Source organism: Myotis nattereri (assembly GCF_964212035.1).
Source record: "Myotis nattereri genome assembly, chromosome: 1".
Lineage (NCBI taxonomy): Eukaryota > Metazoa > Chordata > Mammalia > Chiroptera > Vespertilionidae > Myotis > Myotis nattereri.
In genome coordinates, this window is record NC_138075.1 from 76029607 (window position 1) to 76046036 (window position 16430).

At 43.7% G+C, this 16430-nt stretch overlaps 1 protein-coding gene across 1 annotated transcript; it reads left to right on the forward strand.

Annotated features, from left to right (window-relative positions):
• The first annotated feature begins 590 nt into the window (after positions 1-590).
• On the forward strand, positions 591-4678 carry LOC308531049 (angiogenin-like). The gene is made up of 2 exons (XM_081107902.1): positions 591-649; positions 4050-4678. Exon 2 carries the CDS (start codon positions 4067-4069, stop codon positions 4502-4504), a length of 438 nt encoding a protein of 145 aa, XP_080964028.1. The 5' UTR covers positions 591-649; positions 4050-4066; the 3' UTR covers positions 4505-4678.
• Positions 4679-16430: the final 11752 nt, after the last annotated feature.

Genomic DNA, 16430 nt, shown 5'->3' on the forward strand with positions numbered 1-16430 from the left:
AACTCTCCTTGGTCTGGCACCCTGCAAATCAACAGCCATACAAGGGTAAAAAGGCCTGGTTTCTGTTCTCTAATAGCTTTGAGTTTAATGCAAAAGACAAACAAGAAAACTGTAATTTTCAATAAAGAGTGATTAGTGTTCATTGTCAGGGCAGTTTTAAGACCTAAATAAACAAATATAGATATAAAATGGGCTAAATAAAATTCCTGGTACATCATAAAGTTAGTTCCATGTCCCCTTGAATGATAACGAACTTTGTGAGAAGTTATTTTATTCCTCTAAAACAAGACATTCTCAAATAGCCCACTTTCTAGCCAGCTCCCAACTTCCTGTCTTTCACCCTGGGACAGTGACTTGCAACAGCAGTCCTTCAGCAGATTGTGTTAAATGTTAATGTTGCAAACATTGCTTAACCATAAGGATTAGGGTTCTTTTGAACTACAGGGTGACCCCAAATTACCACAAGATTTGAAATTGAATTGAATTGCATATCTTGCTTGAATTTTGGGACATCCTATAGTTTCCCCACCCAGTTCATTTGATCGCTATATAATCAGAACCAGAGGGATCCAGCGCACACAGCTGGACCCATCTCCAGGAACAAAGAGCAGGAAACCATCTTCAGTTGGAGGGACTCTTCCAGATTTTGGTAAGATTCTTACCCCTGGGTAATCTTGGGCTGTATTTTTTTTAATATATACATACTATTTCTAGCCGTTTAGCTATTTCAATGAAACAATTTTTCCCCTTTAAAGCCTATGCGCCCAATTTATGAACTAAGAAAAAATGAACCAGATTCTGAAGTTTAAAATGAAAACAGATTTCTTTTGGGATTGTCTATATGTGTGTGGATGAAGGGAGATTAGTGAGACTGGGAGCAAGTGGAGGTTTAGGAGGAATTCCCGAATTGTGATAAAATCCCCTAAGTCCTGGGGAAGCCATTTGCTGAAGGGCATCTGGATAACCCCAGGGAACAGGCATTAAATGTGGCAGAGCAAGAAAAGAAACAAAAAGAATGCTATTTTTTAATTTCGACTACAACATGGAAAACGTTTGCAACATTTCTATCCACCACTGCCACCTAATGGCTCTTTTGGCTACTACAGCTCTGGTTCTACTTCCTGATTTTGAACTCTGGGTTTCTGGCCCCAGGCAGAGAGGTGTTGCCTTGGTGAACCCTGGGGTCCTGTTCCGTCTTGGGAGCCTGAGATTCTGTAATTGTCTTTGACGTTAGAAGGCAATATTTGTCTATTGAAGAACAAGAGACCTAAATGAATCCAAATCCATAAAACTTTGATGAGGTCTTCCACAAAACTAGAAAAAGAAAACACCCAGAAGACTAAAAATCACAATGTAACTGTAAAGGGCTTGGCAAATGGGGAGCATGGCAGGCCAGCAGCTGTGCTGAAGCAGCGGCCATGTATGAACACTTGTTATTCTTTTGGGGGTGGCTCTTCCCTCTTCAGTCATGAACCACTTTTTTGCTCAAGTCCCAAGAACAGGCTTTCACTTGATTCTATCATAAATTGTAATTGATGTTCTTAATGGAAATTTTCTCAGCTGCTATCTATTTCAGTATTGTGGGATGACCAACATTTTTCTTAGTGTATAATTTCGCATTCTTCAACAGTGTGCCAAATTTGTGTATCATTATTATGAATCAGACAAGGTGTATCAATGCCAAATGATGACGAGAAAGAGTGTTCACTTTGCTCCCTCTCTCTTGCATGCCTTCCCATGAAACCATCAGAACCCTGGATTCCTGGTCTTTCTAGATTTACAGTCATACTCCAAGGGCTGTTTAATAGTACCACAGGATTACTGCTAGAACCTGAGGCATCTTTAAGGATGTAAAAATATTTGACATAAAAATGTTTATTGATGCACATGTAAAAAAAATTCAAAAATAAAGATTACTCTTTCATTTAATGTCTATGAAAATGTACCATTTAAAACAAATTTTAATTTAGGATTTATATGAATTACATCACACTTGAGAGTAGCTTGAAGGTCAAATTTTTCTTTCATTGCAAGAATTTCTTATTATGTGTGATGGTTACTAAGAAGTCATAACCAATCATAAAGTAAATGAGTTGCTCATTCACAAACAATTTGGAAAAAAATATTATAAAAATCAGTTTCAAATTTATAGTGAGAAGTCATTTTTATTATCGGATGTATTTGATATAATTGACATATATTTGATATAATGTGGGGGAAGATACGACAGTTTTTACAGGCTCTGCATGTTCTTTAAATTTTTCTCCAAAGAACTAAAAATATTGTCAGAAACTACCAAATATTTTTCTGGCAACACGAAATATTTTTAAATTCTCAAATCTTCACATTTCTTAACACATAAAGTTTTTTTTTTAATACATTTTATTGATTTTTTACAAAGAGGAAGGGAGAGGGATAGAGAGATAGAAATATCGATCAGCTGCCTCCTGCACACCTCCTACTGGGGATCTGCCCACAACCAAGGTACATGCCCTTGACCGGAATCAAACCTGGGACCTTTCAGTCCGCAGGCCAAAGCTCTATCCACTGAGCCAAACCAGTAAGGGTGCACATAAAATTTTTAAAGTTAATATGAAATTTGTTTTCTATTTTGTTATTATCTATACTTGTTTAATTCTATTTTAATAGCTATCATTGAGATGAAATCATACTCCAGAAAGAAGCATTCTATTTACTTGATTGGTATGTTTGAGTGTGTGTGACACACTGCCCCTGGGAAGTGAGAGTTCCACAGTTTAGACAGAATTCTCTTGAGAGATGATGGCAGCAATCCTCTTCTCTTTCTTATTCTTCTTTTGTGGAAGATGTTACAAAATCATTACAGCAAACTGTAAAAATGACTTGATGAAAGTTTTCTTTGTTGTTGTTGTTTTATCACATAGTAACATCATTTGCCTATTGTGTAACAGTGTATGTACATTTATTGGAAAAACTAGAAAATATTCTCTGAGAATAATCCACCTTGATCCTAAGAATAAGCTTGAATTCCTCTTCCTCCAGTCTTCTGTAACAGTTGACCCAGACCCACTTCCAATCATTGCATCAATTCTTCCATGCTCCTCTCTGCTCTTTTCTAACTAGTTTATAATAATTCCACCTTTGGCCACAAACCAACCAATTCTTAGGGAATTGGGTCTGTCTCCCTTCACCTCAGGGCAAAACTGCTCTCAACTGCTCTCCTTATAGCCAGCTGATTTATGGACTTGAATACTTAGAATCTTGTCTTTAACAAACCTCTGATTGACCCTCCCCCTGGGCTCAGAAGACCCATTTTGCCCTGGCCAGTGTGGCTCAGATGGTTGAGCATCATCCCATGCTCCAAAAAGTTGCCAGTTTGATACCTGGTTAGGGTATGTACCTAGGTTCTGGGTTTATTTTTGGTCTTGGTGCATACAGGAGGCAACCAGTAAATGTTTCATTCTCACGTCAATCTCTTTCTCTCTCTCTCTCTCTCTCTCTCTCTCTTTCTCTCCCATCCCTTCCTTTCTCTCTAAAATCAATAAAACATATTTTTTTAAAAGTCCATCTTCTTCATAGGCTTCCTATCTTACTGTCTCATCTCAGTGAACTGGAGCTCCTATTCCTTCCCCATGGACGCCACATCTCCTTTTAGGGAGGACTTAAGTATGTCTTAATGGTCTTTGTGTGCCAGGACCTAGCACTGTGCCTTGTACCCAGAGATACTTCTGTAATGTTTTTTATTCAATTAATTAATAAATGGATTTAAGAGTGTGAATGGATATTGCAATGCTATGACTGATAGAAAGGTAAGTACTCAGAGTCTTAAGGAATATGAAAGAATGCTTGGGGTAGGAAGTTGTGTCCAGGAAACTTAGATTGATTTTCCAAAAGAATGGATTGACAAGAAATGTGAGATTAATGAAGAAGAGAAGAGAAAAGATATACTTTAGGTGACTGCGTATACTAGACTCATGATGCCCTGTCACTAGCCCAGCAGGTCCCTGTCCTTTTAGTCTCATTTGCCCTTTTAGCCTAATTTGTCCTACCATACCTTTTGCCCTGGGCAGGAGCCTTGTTGAAAGAGATGATGATGGGCCTGGGTCCCCTGTTGTTGGTCTTCATGCTGGGGCCCTGTCTGACCCCACCGACCCTGGCTCAGGATGGAAGGTACAAACACTTCCTGGACCAGCACTATGATGCCAAACCAAGTGGCCGGAATGACGCATACTGTGATACCATGATGAAGAGACGAGGTTTGACTTCACCCTGCAAAGACACCAACACCTTTATTCATGGCACCAGTAACAACATCAAGGCTGTCTGTGAAGATAAGAATGGAGTGCCTTATGGGGCAAATTTAAGAAGAAGCAAGTCTCCTTTCCAGGTCACTACTTGCAAACTCAGAGGAGGGTCCAACCGACCTCCCTGCCGGTACAGAGCCACCGCAGGGTCCAGAGACATTGTTATTGCCTGTGAACGTGGCTTGCCTGTCCACTTTGATGAGTCCTTTTACCGTCCATAGCCAGCAGGCCACTAGCCCAGAGTTGGCTCTGCTCTCTATCCCCGGCATTTCCCCTACACACTCTAGAACAGGGGTGGCCACATTCATTGCCAGGGGCCCAGAACATGAGCTGCCTGGATCTTTTGTTTTCTCTTTTACAATATGTTAATAAATAAAAATGTCTCTGAAATCAGTAAGAATCAAAGCCTTCTCATCAATTCTTGGCCTATTAATTATCCCCATTTTCTCTACTCAGCTGCCCCCAGAAAGGATTGCATGGAATACAAATGTCTTTTTCCCTATCAGTTACTTCCTTCTCAGTCAACAGGGAGGTAGACTTTCTCTTTTTGTGAGTGTAAGGATATGAAATTCATCTTACAGCAGAGCTGGGAAATTCCAGGGCACATGGCTGCTAAGCAAAATTTTCAGGAGGAGCAAATTATTTTTGCTGTCAAATAAGTCAATATTACTTTTACAAATGTTAAACTTTGAGAAGTAATGTTTAGAACTAAATGCCAACAGATTAATTAAACTTTATCTACCTCTTTCTTAAGTTTTTGCATTTTTAAAGATGTATTTCAAATGAAACGCAAGGCATACTCATTAGTGGACTCAAATCTATCCTCTAAATTCTCTATAAGAGGCAAACTCAGATTAATATTTCAGTATCCCATTATTCCAAAATACGTAGATCTTTACACTTTTTTTACTATTTAACCAGGCAAATTCCAAAGTTTTAAGTTACTAAAAAACTTTGGAAAACTATGTTTAGGCATATATATATATACTAGAGGCCCGGTGCACAAATATTTGTGCACTCGGGGAGGCAGGGGTGTCCCTCAGCCCGGCCTGTGCCCTCTCGCAGTCTGGGACCCCTCAGGAGATAACGACCTGCTGGCTTAGGCCTGCTCCCGGGTGGCAGAGGGCAGGCCCAATCCCTAGGTGCAGCCCCTGGTTGGGCTCAGAGCAGGGCCGATTGGGGAGCTGGGGCGCCGCCCCCAGTCATGCACAGAGCAGGGCGGATTGAGAGGTTGCTATGCCACCCTCAGTCACTCTCAGGGTAGGGCCGATTGGGGGGTTGGGGCACCGCCCCCTGTCACACTCAAGGCAGGGTTGATGTGGAGGTTGCGGCGCCACCCCCTGTCACGCACAGAGCAGCGCCCATCAGGGGGGTTGGGGTCCGTGCCCTGTCAGGCACAGAGCAAGGCCCATCAGGGGGTTGAGGAGCTCCCCCGTCACTCACAGAGTAGGGTGGATAGGGGTGTTGGGGCACTGCCCCCTGTCACACACAGAGCAGGGCGGATCAGGGGGTTGGGGCACCGCCCTCTATCACCCACAGAGTAGGGCCTATCAGGGGGTTGGGGCACCGCCACTGTCACATTCAGGGCAAGGACGATGGGGAGGTTATGGCTCTACCCCATCACACACAGAGCAGGGCCCGTGGGGTGGGGGTTGGGGAGCGCCCTCTATCACCCACAGAGCAAAGCCGATCAGGGGGTTGGGGTGCCGCCACTCTCATACTCAGGGCAGGAACGATGGGGAGGTTATGGCTCTACTCCGTCACACACAGAGCAGGGCCGATCAGGGGGTTGGGCACCACACCCTGTCACACACAGAGCCGCAGGGTGATCAGGTGGTTTGGGCGCTGCCCCCTGTCACACTTATCCCGGTGCTGGGAGGCATATTACCCTTTTACTATATAGGATAGAGGCCTGGTGCACTTGTAGGGGCCGGCTGGTTTGCCCTGAAGGGTGTCCTGGATCAGGGTGTGGGTCCCCACTGGGGTGCCTGGCCAGTCTGGGTGAGGGGCTGAAGGCTGTTTTCAGGCTGGCGGGTGACTGAAGCTCCCAACCGCTCCTTTTTTTCTTTTTTTTTTTATTCTGGGCCAGCTTTAGCTCTCAGGCTTGGCTCCAGCTCTTAGGCCTCGGCTGCTGAAAGCAGGTTTCTGGCCTTTGTTTACCTTCTGTATTTGAAACAATGTTGCAATCCTGCTGGCTGAAGCCCAGCGGGACTAAAGCAAGTTTCTGGGGTTTTGTTTAGCTTCTATATTTGTAACATAGTTGCTTAGAGTTGCAGCTCAGAGTCCTGCAGCGGCAGGCGGGGAACGTTGGAGTCCTCTGTCACTGAAGCAAGCAAGCCTCATGTTCGCTTTAAGCTGCCTGGCTTCCGGCCGCCATCTTGGCTGGCAGTTAATTTGCATATTGCCCTGATTAGTCAATGGGAAGGGTAGCGGTTGTACGCTAATTACCATGTTTCTCTTTTATGAGATAGGATATAGATATATCTATATCCTATCTCATAATAGAGAAACATGGTAATTGACCGTACCTTCGCTACGCTTCCCATTGTCTAATCAGGGAGATATGCAAATTAACTGCCAACAAAGATGGCGGTTAATTTGCATACATAAGCACAATGCTGGGAGGCGAAAGGGGAAGGACAGAAGAAGCTTCCTGCCGCTGATGGTGATCGGAAACCCAGGCAGCAGGCAAGAGCCGGGTAGCAGGGCAAAGGCGGCCCTGGGGCCACCTTTGCCCTGCCCCCCAGCCCGTGATAGGAGAACTGGGGCCGCCTTTGCCCTGCCCCCCCAACCCATGATAGGAGAACCGGGGCCGCCTTTGCCAGCCACCTGGCCAGTGATTGGAGAAGCCAGGTGGGGCAGGGAAGAGGTGGACAACAGCAGCCATCTCTTCCTTGCCCCCCCTTGGCCGGTGATTGCTGATCAGAGAAAGGCACATGCCAGCAGCCACCTCTTCCCTGCCCCCTCCCCCCCAGCCAGTGATTGGTGATCGAAGAAGATCCAGAAGCCGGCTTGCATCACCACCAGAGACCCGATCCGGCCCTGCATCAGGAAGCGGGAGGCAGCTCTTCACCTGGAGGCTTAAGCCCAAGGTGGGAGGCGCCATTTTCTGTATAGAAAGTCAGCGGTCTTGGCTAAGCACAAGGCGCTGTTATGTTTGTGTACGGAGAGGGGGCGTGGCTCAGAGCGGGCCAGCGCTACGTCCAGAGAGACGGGTGCTGAGGCCAGGTGTTTGCCTCAGGATGCGAGCTGCAAGAGAGGAGCGGGAGGTAGAGGAGGAGCAGCTTCAGGCAAGTGAAGGAAAAGGGCAGGTTGCCCAGCCGAAACTCTGTTCCAAGCTTCCTGGCCCAGGTTTTCAAATGTAAATATTACTTCAGATGTTGTAGTTGCACATAGTTTATTCCCTCCCCCTCATCTTGGCTGTTAAAGTCATGCCCACCCCCTGGGCAGCCAGGTCTCACATTCATGGCACAGATGAGGTTTGGTTCTGGGGTCACCCCTTAGATTTTAAGCGGCTGCTACACTTGGTTGATAGGAAGAGTGAGACTTTAGCCCTGAAAAGACAGAAGGCTTGGGGCAGGTGGTTCCCTTGAGGGCTCAGCCCGCTTTCGGCGGTAGGCACAGGGAACATCCAGAGCAGCCCCCGGAGCAGGTGTCCGTCTGAGCTCGGACGAGGCCATTTTTGTTTTTTGTTGTTGTTTTTTTTTATGTGGCAAGCAACTTTAGGTACTTTATTTCTTTTTTTAATTCTTTATTAGTTAAGGTATTACAAATGTGTCCTTATCCCCCCCCACTAACCCTCATCCCCGCCCCCCCACACACACACACACACTCATGTTCTCATCCCCCTGTTGTCCATGTCCATTGGTTTGGCTTATATGCATGCATATAAGTCCCTTGGTTGATCTCTTCCCCTTACCTCCTCCCTCCCCTACTTTCCTGTTTGGGAGTGATAGTCTGATTGCTGTTTCTCTGTCTTTGGATCTGTCCCTGTTTATCAATCTATGTTGTTCTCTATAATCCACAAATGAGTGAGATCATGTGGTATTTATCTTTCTCTGACTGACTTATTTCACTTAGCATAATGCTTTCCAGTTCCATCCATGCTGTTGCAAAAGGCAAGAGTTCCTTCTTTTTTACCGCAGCATAGTATTCCATTGTGTAGATGTACCACAGTTTTCTAATCCACTCATCTGCTGATGGGCATTTAGGCTGTTTACAAATCTTAGCTATGGCGAATTGTGCTGCTATGAACATAGGGGTCCATATATCCTTTCTGATTGGTGTTTCTGGTTTCTTGGGACATATTCCTAGAAGTGGGATCACTGGGTCAAATGGGAGTTCCATTTTTAGTTTTTTGAGGAAAATCCATACTGTTCTCCACAGTGGCTGCACCAGTCTGCATTCTCACCAGCAGTGCAGAAGGGTTCCCTTTCCTCCACATCCTCTCCAGCACTTGTTGTTTGTTGATTTGTTGATGATAGCCATTCTGACAGGTGTGAGAGGATACCGCATTGTCGTTTTGATTTGCATCTCTCGTATAATTAGTGACTTTGAGCATGTTTTCATATGTATTTCGGCCTTCTGTATGTCCTCTTTTGAAAAGTGTCTATCTAGGTCCCTTGCCCATTATTTGATTGGATTGTTTATCTGCCTATTGTTAAGTCTCATGAGTTTCCTGTAAATGTTAGAGATTAAACCCTTATTGGTGATATCATTGGCAAATATGTTCTCCCATGTAGTGGGTCTTCTTGTTGTTTTGTTGATGGTTTCCTTCACTGTGCAAAAGCTTTTTATTTTGATGTAGTCCCATTTGTTTATTTTCTCTTTAGTTTCCATTGCCCTAGGAGCATTATCAGTGAAGAAATTCCTTCGGCATATGTTTGCGATTTTGCTGCCTTTGGATTCCTCTAGTATTTTTATGGTTTCCCATCTTACGTTTAAGTCTTTTATCCATTTTGAGTTTATTTTTGTGTATGGTGTGAGTTGGTGGTCTAGTTTCATCTTTTTGCATGTATCTGTCCAATTTTCCCAACACCATTTATTGAAGAGGCTGTCTTGACTCCATTGTATGCTCTTGCCTCTTTTGTCGAATTTTAATTCGGCATAGTGCTTTGGGTCAATTTCTGGGTTCTCTATTCTATTCCATTGATCTATATGTCTGTTCTTGTGCCAGTACCAAGCTGTTTTAAGAACAGTGGCTTTGTAATACAGTTTGATATCTGGTATTGAGATCCCACCAACTTTGTTCTTCTTTCTCAAGATTGCTGCAGCTATTCGAGGTCTTTTTTTATTCCAGATGAATTTTTGGAACGTTCATTCTAGATCTGTGAAATATGCCATTGGTAATATAATGGGGATTGCATTGAATCTATAGATTCCTTTGGGCAGTATGGCTATTTTGATGATGTTGATTCTACCAATCCATGAGCAGGTACTCACCAAAGTACCTTTCTAGTTGCTAGATGGCTTGCTACCCAATTCCTGAATTGCTTAATACAGCCAATTAGATCTTCAAACTTATTTGTGAATTTTGTTCTTTAATTCCTGCCCCTAGGGCCTTGTCATTCCTTTGTACCTAGAAGACTGTCTTCGATGTATGACACAAAGAGCTGCAAGCTCTTCTCAAAGTGACCCCCAGTGTTCTAATGAGGAGATAAATAGGTGCACAGAGTAAGGCTGTCCCCTCTTCCCCCACCACCACTGCCAATCAGTTGGAACACTGCACCTCCCACATGTATTTCTTTCTTCACTGCCTCAGACTTCTTAGCTCTAAGAAAAGGGAAAGGACACTGACTCTGCCCTTTAGATTCACACACTAATCCCCAAGGACCTGTGAAGGTGAGTATGGAATCTGAATAAGGCAAGTTATAGTTAGAAGGGTTGGTAGTGAGGATGGCTGGGGGGAAAGGCCCAGGAACACTGGAAGGGGCTTGCTTGACCTTCTAGGTGGCAGAGTTGAGAATGCGGTGGTCCAACTTGTAACAAGCAAAGACCTGAATTTAACTCAGCATTAGTCTTACTAATTCACACCTCCCTTCCTCCCCAATATTTTCAAGCATAATACATTGCAGCAGTTTAAGTCTTGGTCTTGTCATCCTGTTTAGGCCATTTAAGCTAGGGATAGGGTGCCACAAATGAGAACTTGCCTATCTCTTATTCTGTGTCTGACAGACCTCCAGACCTTCAAAAGTGCTGTCACGCAAATTCCATTAGACTCTCACAGGTCAGTAAGGGAGCTACTATTAGGCTCATTTGAGGACACCAATTCTGAGATATTGAGAATCAGATTAGAGTTTCTGTAGGGCCAGGTTAACTCCTCATGCTAACTGAGGACAGGGAGCTAGTTTAAAAGGGGAGACTTTTTCAAACATCTCTAGGCCCTGACTTTGACCAGAGTAGCTCCTGTGAGGGCAGTTTCAATCTTGGTACTTAGTTGCTTAAAACACTATTTCAAAACTTTATGATGGTATTCTTAATGGCAGATCAAGATCATTCAGCATGATGATAATTAGGAAAATGGCCTCAGAGAAGGCAAGTGGGCAGTCAGAAGTGCTACCATGTTTCAGGCAGGCATTGGAGAAGTGCTATAAAAAGTCAAGATGAGATATGCCCCATTTGCAGAGTCAGTTTTAATTGCAGCCTGGGATTTCAGGGAGCCAAAGCTTCCTGCTTGGAAAACGTTTCCCAAGTCTACTCATCTTCTACATTCCCTTAAAGGGTGACAACATTTTCTACTTCACGGACATAAAACTTAAAGTCCCATTCTCTTTTAGGCACACTCTCTTATGAGAACCCCAGCTGGACTATAAAACAGAGCTACCTAGAACACCCCTTGTTTTAGATGGCAGAGAGGACAGAAAGGAAGTGTTTGGAATTCTCAAAATAAAATTCATCTATTTTCTACAATTTCATGTTTATCTCACTCAGGCTCTACCATATTTTCAGTTCTAGAAAATTTTATTATCTAATGAGATTTCTCATCTTATAATTTGGAACCAAATGGTAAAACTGAGTCTAAATATCTACAATGGAATTTTAAGGTGGAGCTCAGCTCAGGGAACTGTTGCTGTTATGTTTTCCTCTATCTTCCATGTAGACCCACAGGTGATCCTGGTGACTGAGATGTCATCTTGAAGGTCCTAGGTCCTCTCTTGTTCCTGAGGGGAAAGTGGTCAGTGCTCCTGACTAAATAGTCAGGTATTGAATGCTTTAAAAATTCTTGCGGCATACCCATTGAAAGTCACTGTACTAGAGCAAATAAAATTAACCTCTGACCCAACAGGAAGTGAACAACCCAAAACAGAAAGGACCGTTTTGTGAGGGTCATACAGGCCCGTGTCCACACATGCCGTCCAAGGGCTGACCGTAGCGGAAGTCCTGGTGGATGAATATGGGCTCTACTGCCCTCTGCTTTCATAGAAGCTTCATGACGGCAGGTCACACTGTCTGGGTGACTGAAATGGCTGATGAGGGACCTGCACACCAGTTTCAAACATAACTTCATTCTAAAATGCTATCTCCTATACTCACAGCCACCTTTGCTTGTATACAAAAAGCTAGAAATCTCTATGTCACATATCAGTGCCTATAGCTGTAGATATGAGATATGAGAGCGGGGAGAAATGATGCTTGATTATCTCCTCATCTTTAGACCAATGGATAGAATTCCTGAAGACACACTTAGCACTTGGGTGATAGCTTCATCACAACAATACACTTTGGGTTATTTTCCCCAAATCTAATCTTGCGTGGGTAATCTTGCACCTCTCATTTTGCATGATTTATCTACATTTTCTCATCCTGCTTCTATGTGTCCAAGATATCCTATCTAATAAAAGACAAAAACGGTAATTAACCATACCTCCGCTACACTTTTCATTGGCTAACAAGGGTGATATGCAAATTAACTGCCAAGAAAGCTGGTGGTTACCGCCAACAAAGATGGCGGTTAATTGGCATACACGCAATGATGAGAAGTGAAAGGGGAAAGAAGGAAGAATGGTGATCGGCAACCCAGGAGGCTGGCAAGATCTGGGGGGTGGGCAAAGGCCGCCTTTCCCCACCCCACAGCTGGTGTTCACCATTGGAAAGCCGGGGCTCAGGCCAGGCGGCAACCCCAGACCCCCGGGGGCCGGGGTTGCCGGGTGGCCTGCAGCCCCATGATCGCCATGGCGATTGGAGGGAGAGAGGCTGGGGCACAGGCCAGGGGGCACCGGGGCACCCCAACACCTGACATGCAAAGGGGATGAAATGACTTTTCCCAACCACATTTGCAAATATCCTGGGGAAGGCATCACTGAAGAGTTCACAACTCTCTTACTTGGCAAGAAAGAAAAAAGTTGGCAATGGAAACAATCCCTTACATCAAAGTTAAGGTCCCTCTGAGTAAAAAAGAATATTTCCAACATAAAGGAGGGAGCAGGCAAAAATAATAGTTTCTCATGACTTCCACTGAAGATTGAGCATATGACAGAGTCAAAACGAACATACAAATTAAAACAGACAGTGGACATTCAAATGACCTGAATCAACTGTCACTGTTTGTCCCAATAGCAGCAATGCTTATGTGATAATATAGTTTAACAGACATACAAAACAAGTCACATGGTAAGAGAGGTTCGGCTTCTAAAGTAAATTGAATATGTTCTTTTAAAATTCTAATGTCCTTCCCTCTGACTCTAATTCTTAATTTTCCAATCAGAAAATTACCCCAGGTGACCCAGTAACATATAGAACTCCAGTAACCTAACTTATTTAAAAAAACAAACATCCCAACCATTTTTAAAATATTTAAATTGATATTTTAGGGTTAAAATTATACAAGATATTTAGATCCAAATATATTTTCTGAATAGAAAATATTTCAGTTTTTGATTAAAAAAAATAAACATAAAAAAATATAAGTGATACATTTTCCCAAGGAACTCTGAATTAGTACCTTTCCCTCTAACTTTCTTCAAATTGAGAGAATCTATGGAGTTCCCTATACTGCACAAGTTTTAATGAAAGAAAATAAGACTTTCTAAGAGCATCAAATACATGTTTTCTTATTTACAAACATATACACTCTCCTCTCTCTTTAAAATATATTCTTACTGATTCAGAGAGGAAGGGAGAGGGAGAGAGATGGAAACATCAATGATGAGAGAGAATCATTGATCGGCTGCCTCCTACACACCCCGTACTGGGGATCAGGCCAAAACCTGGGCATGTGGCCTGAGCTGGAATCAAACTGTGACTTCCTGATTCATAGGTCGATGCTAACCCACTGAGTCACACCAGCCAGGCTCAATTCTTATTTATAAATTCATTCCAAGGACATATACAGCTTGAAAAGCTTTGGAAGCAGTTTAAAAAAAAAACAACTAGCTTTTAAGTAACAAGAAAACAGTTATAGAAGAAAGTTTAAATTAAAAGAAAAAAATTGTTTTAATTTATTCAAGAGTGGGAACATCCTCCATGAAAATGTGTACCTTGACTGTGGATGGCTGGGTGGCCTTATCACACCTTAGGAATTCAAATGCTTTTTACAATGATAAGAAAGAGAGTTTCATCTTATTTCTCTCCCAGGGTAGATGTCTGTCAACAGAAGATGGGCATCAATAAAAGGAGGGGCTTTCACAATCAATCCAGAAAGTCAGCAATCTATGAATAATCCAGAGCCGAGTATTTATCTCCTCTGCCACACACCCTCCCTCCCAGCCAGTGAGCAAGATAATTACTCTCAAGTCAAGCTAAGTGTCCCCCAGTCACAGTGGCCCAATGCTGACATACAAAGCATACAAATAATTCTCACTCTGGCATAAAAGTGACAACTTTCTTGGAAGAAAAGCAGATACTGTAAATTTCTCAAAGTCTTCCTGAAACATTTTTTAAAGTATTTTTTACTTCTTTAGAAAAAATGCATACATGGCAAACCATCCGTAATAAAAGGCCCATTCTATAAATTTTTTTTTATATTTTTTTATTGATTAAGATATTACATATGTGTACCCTCTACCCCTCCCCCCCCCCCCCCGCTCATCCCCTCACCCCCCCGTTGTCCGTGTCCATTGGTTAGGCCTATATGTTTGCATATAAGTCCTTTGGTTGATCCTTCCCCCTTGCCCCCACCCTCCCCTACCTTCCCTCCAAGGCCCGACAGTCCAATCAAAGCCTCTCCGTCTCTGGATCAGTCCTTGTTCATCAGTTTATGTTGTTCATTATATTCCACAAATAAGTGAGATCTTGTGGTATTTATCCGCTCTCCAGTTCCATCGATGCTGTGGCAAATGGTAAGAGTTCCTTTTTCATCTTCCTCTTCTTAAAGAATACCTTTCAGCATTTCATATAATACTGGTTTGGTGGTGATGAACTCCTTTAGCTTTTTCTTATCCGTGAAGCTCTTTATCTGACCTTCCATTCTGAATGATAGCTTTGCTGGATAAAGTAATCTTGGTTGCAGGTTCTTGCATTCATCTCTTTGAATATTTCTTGCCACTCTCTTCTGGCCTGCATGGTTTCTGTTGAGAAATCAGCTGACAGTCGGATGGGTACTCCCTTGTAGGTAACTGACTGTCTTTCTCTTGCTGCTTTTAAGATTCTCTCTTTATCTTTTGCTCTTGGCATTTTAATTATGATGTGTCTTGGTGTGGTCCTCTTTGGATTCCTTTTGTTTGGGGTTCTCTGCACTTTCTGGACTTGTAGGTCCATTTCTTTCACCAGGTGGGGGAAGTTTTCTGTCATTATTTCTTCAAAAAGGTTTTCAATATCTTGCCCTCTCTCTCCTTCTGGTACCCCTATAATTCTGATGTTGGTACGCTTGAAGTTGTCCCAGAGGTTCCTTACACTATCTTCATATTTTTTGAATCTCTTTTCTTTTTTCTTTTTTGGTTGGGTATTTTTTGTGTCTTTGTATTTCAAATCTTTGACTTGATTCTTGGGATCCTCTTGTCTGCTGTTGGATCTCTGTAAATTATTCTTTATTTCAGTCAGTGTATGCTTAATTTCTAGTTGGTCCTTTTTCATGTCCTCCATGGTCTCACTATACTCCTTGAGGGATTCATTAAATTTATCGGCGGTTTCCATAAAATTCTTGACAAACCTTATAAACGTGGCCTTGAACTCTATATCCAGTCGTCTGCCCTCCTCCGTTTCTGCCAATTGTGACCTGTTTCTTTGTCTCCGCATTTTGGCTGCTTCCCTGTGTTGATAGAGTGGCCCTGCGGGCCAGGTGTCCTGTAGGGCCCAGTGGCTCAGCCTCCCCAGTTACCTGGGGTGGACACTCTTGGTGCACTCTTGGTGCCTTGGTTGATGTAGGATCACTGGGAGGAATTGACCTCCAGGCCAATTGGCTGTGGGAAGCAGCTGTGTCTGAAGTGGGAGAATGGTCCCCCTCTGACCACTGGGTACAGTGGCTCCTGGATCTAAGGAGGTGCTAATTCAGCCTCTGCCTGAGGCCACACAGCAGGAGCCACGAAGAGGCTCAGCTGTGAAGCAATGCAAGCTGCTGCGGGGCCTTGGGCCTTCTCTTGGAAGTTCCGGGTCTGCTTGGCTGGGCTATAGTTAGGTACATTCACATGCAAAAGCCTCTGCTGCAGCCTGGGTGGGGCGGGGTCTCAGGGAGTCAAAAGGGCGGAGAAAGAAACTATGGCTGATTCTCCGCGCCCGGAGTCGTGCGTCTCAGTGTCCCGGAAACGGCTGCAAGCACCTCTGAGGGAAATCCGCCCTCAAGTTCGCCCGCTGCCGCCTGACAGAGCAGCCTCTCCCCGTATGAGTCCTGGGTCCCCAGAGACTTCCCAGAACCGGAGATCAGAGCAGTCGGGAGCTTGTGATTCAAAAAGACAGCCGCGTCCTCAGGTGCCACCCCCTTTCCGCGTGCGCGAGCCGCCGCCGTACCTCTGCACTCAGCCTCCGCAGCTCCTCTGGCTCTCAGCGTGCTTTTCTTTTCTTCTAGTTGTAGAAATTACACTCAGCCAGCCTTCCTGTTGTTCTGGACGATGTTTGCTCCGTCCTTTGGGATAATTTTCAATTGCTGTGGGAGGCGACTATTTCCCGGTGTTTATCTATGCCGCCATCTTAGTTTTCTCCCATTCTATAAAATTTTATCTCCTACTCATATCTGTAATCATAATCATATTTACAGACAAATATATCTATACTAAT

What these genes read in the sequence shown, in the direction of transcription:
- LOC308531049 (XM_081107902.1), top strand. Translation starts at nt 4,067, where the DNA reads ATGATGATGGGCCTGGGTCCCCTGTTGTTGGTCTTCATGCTGGGGCCC.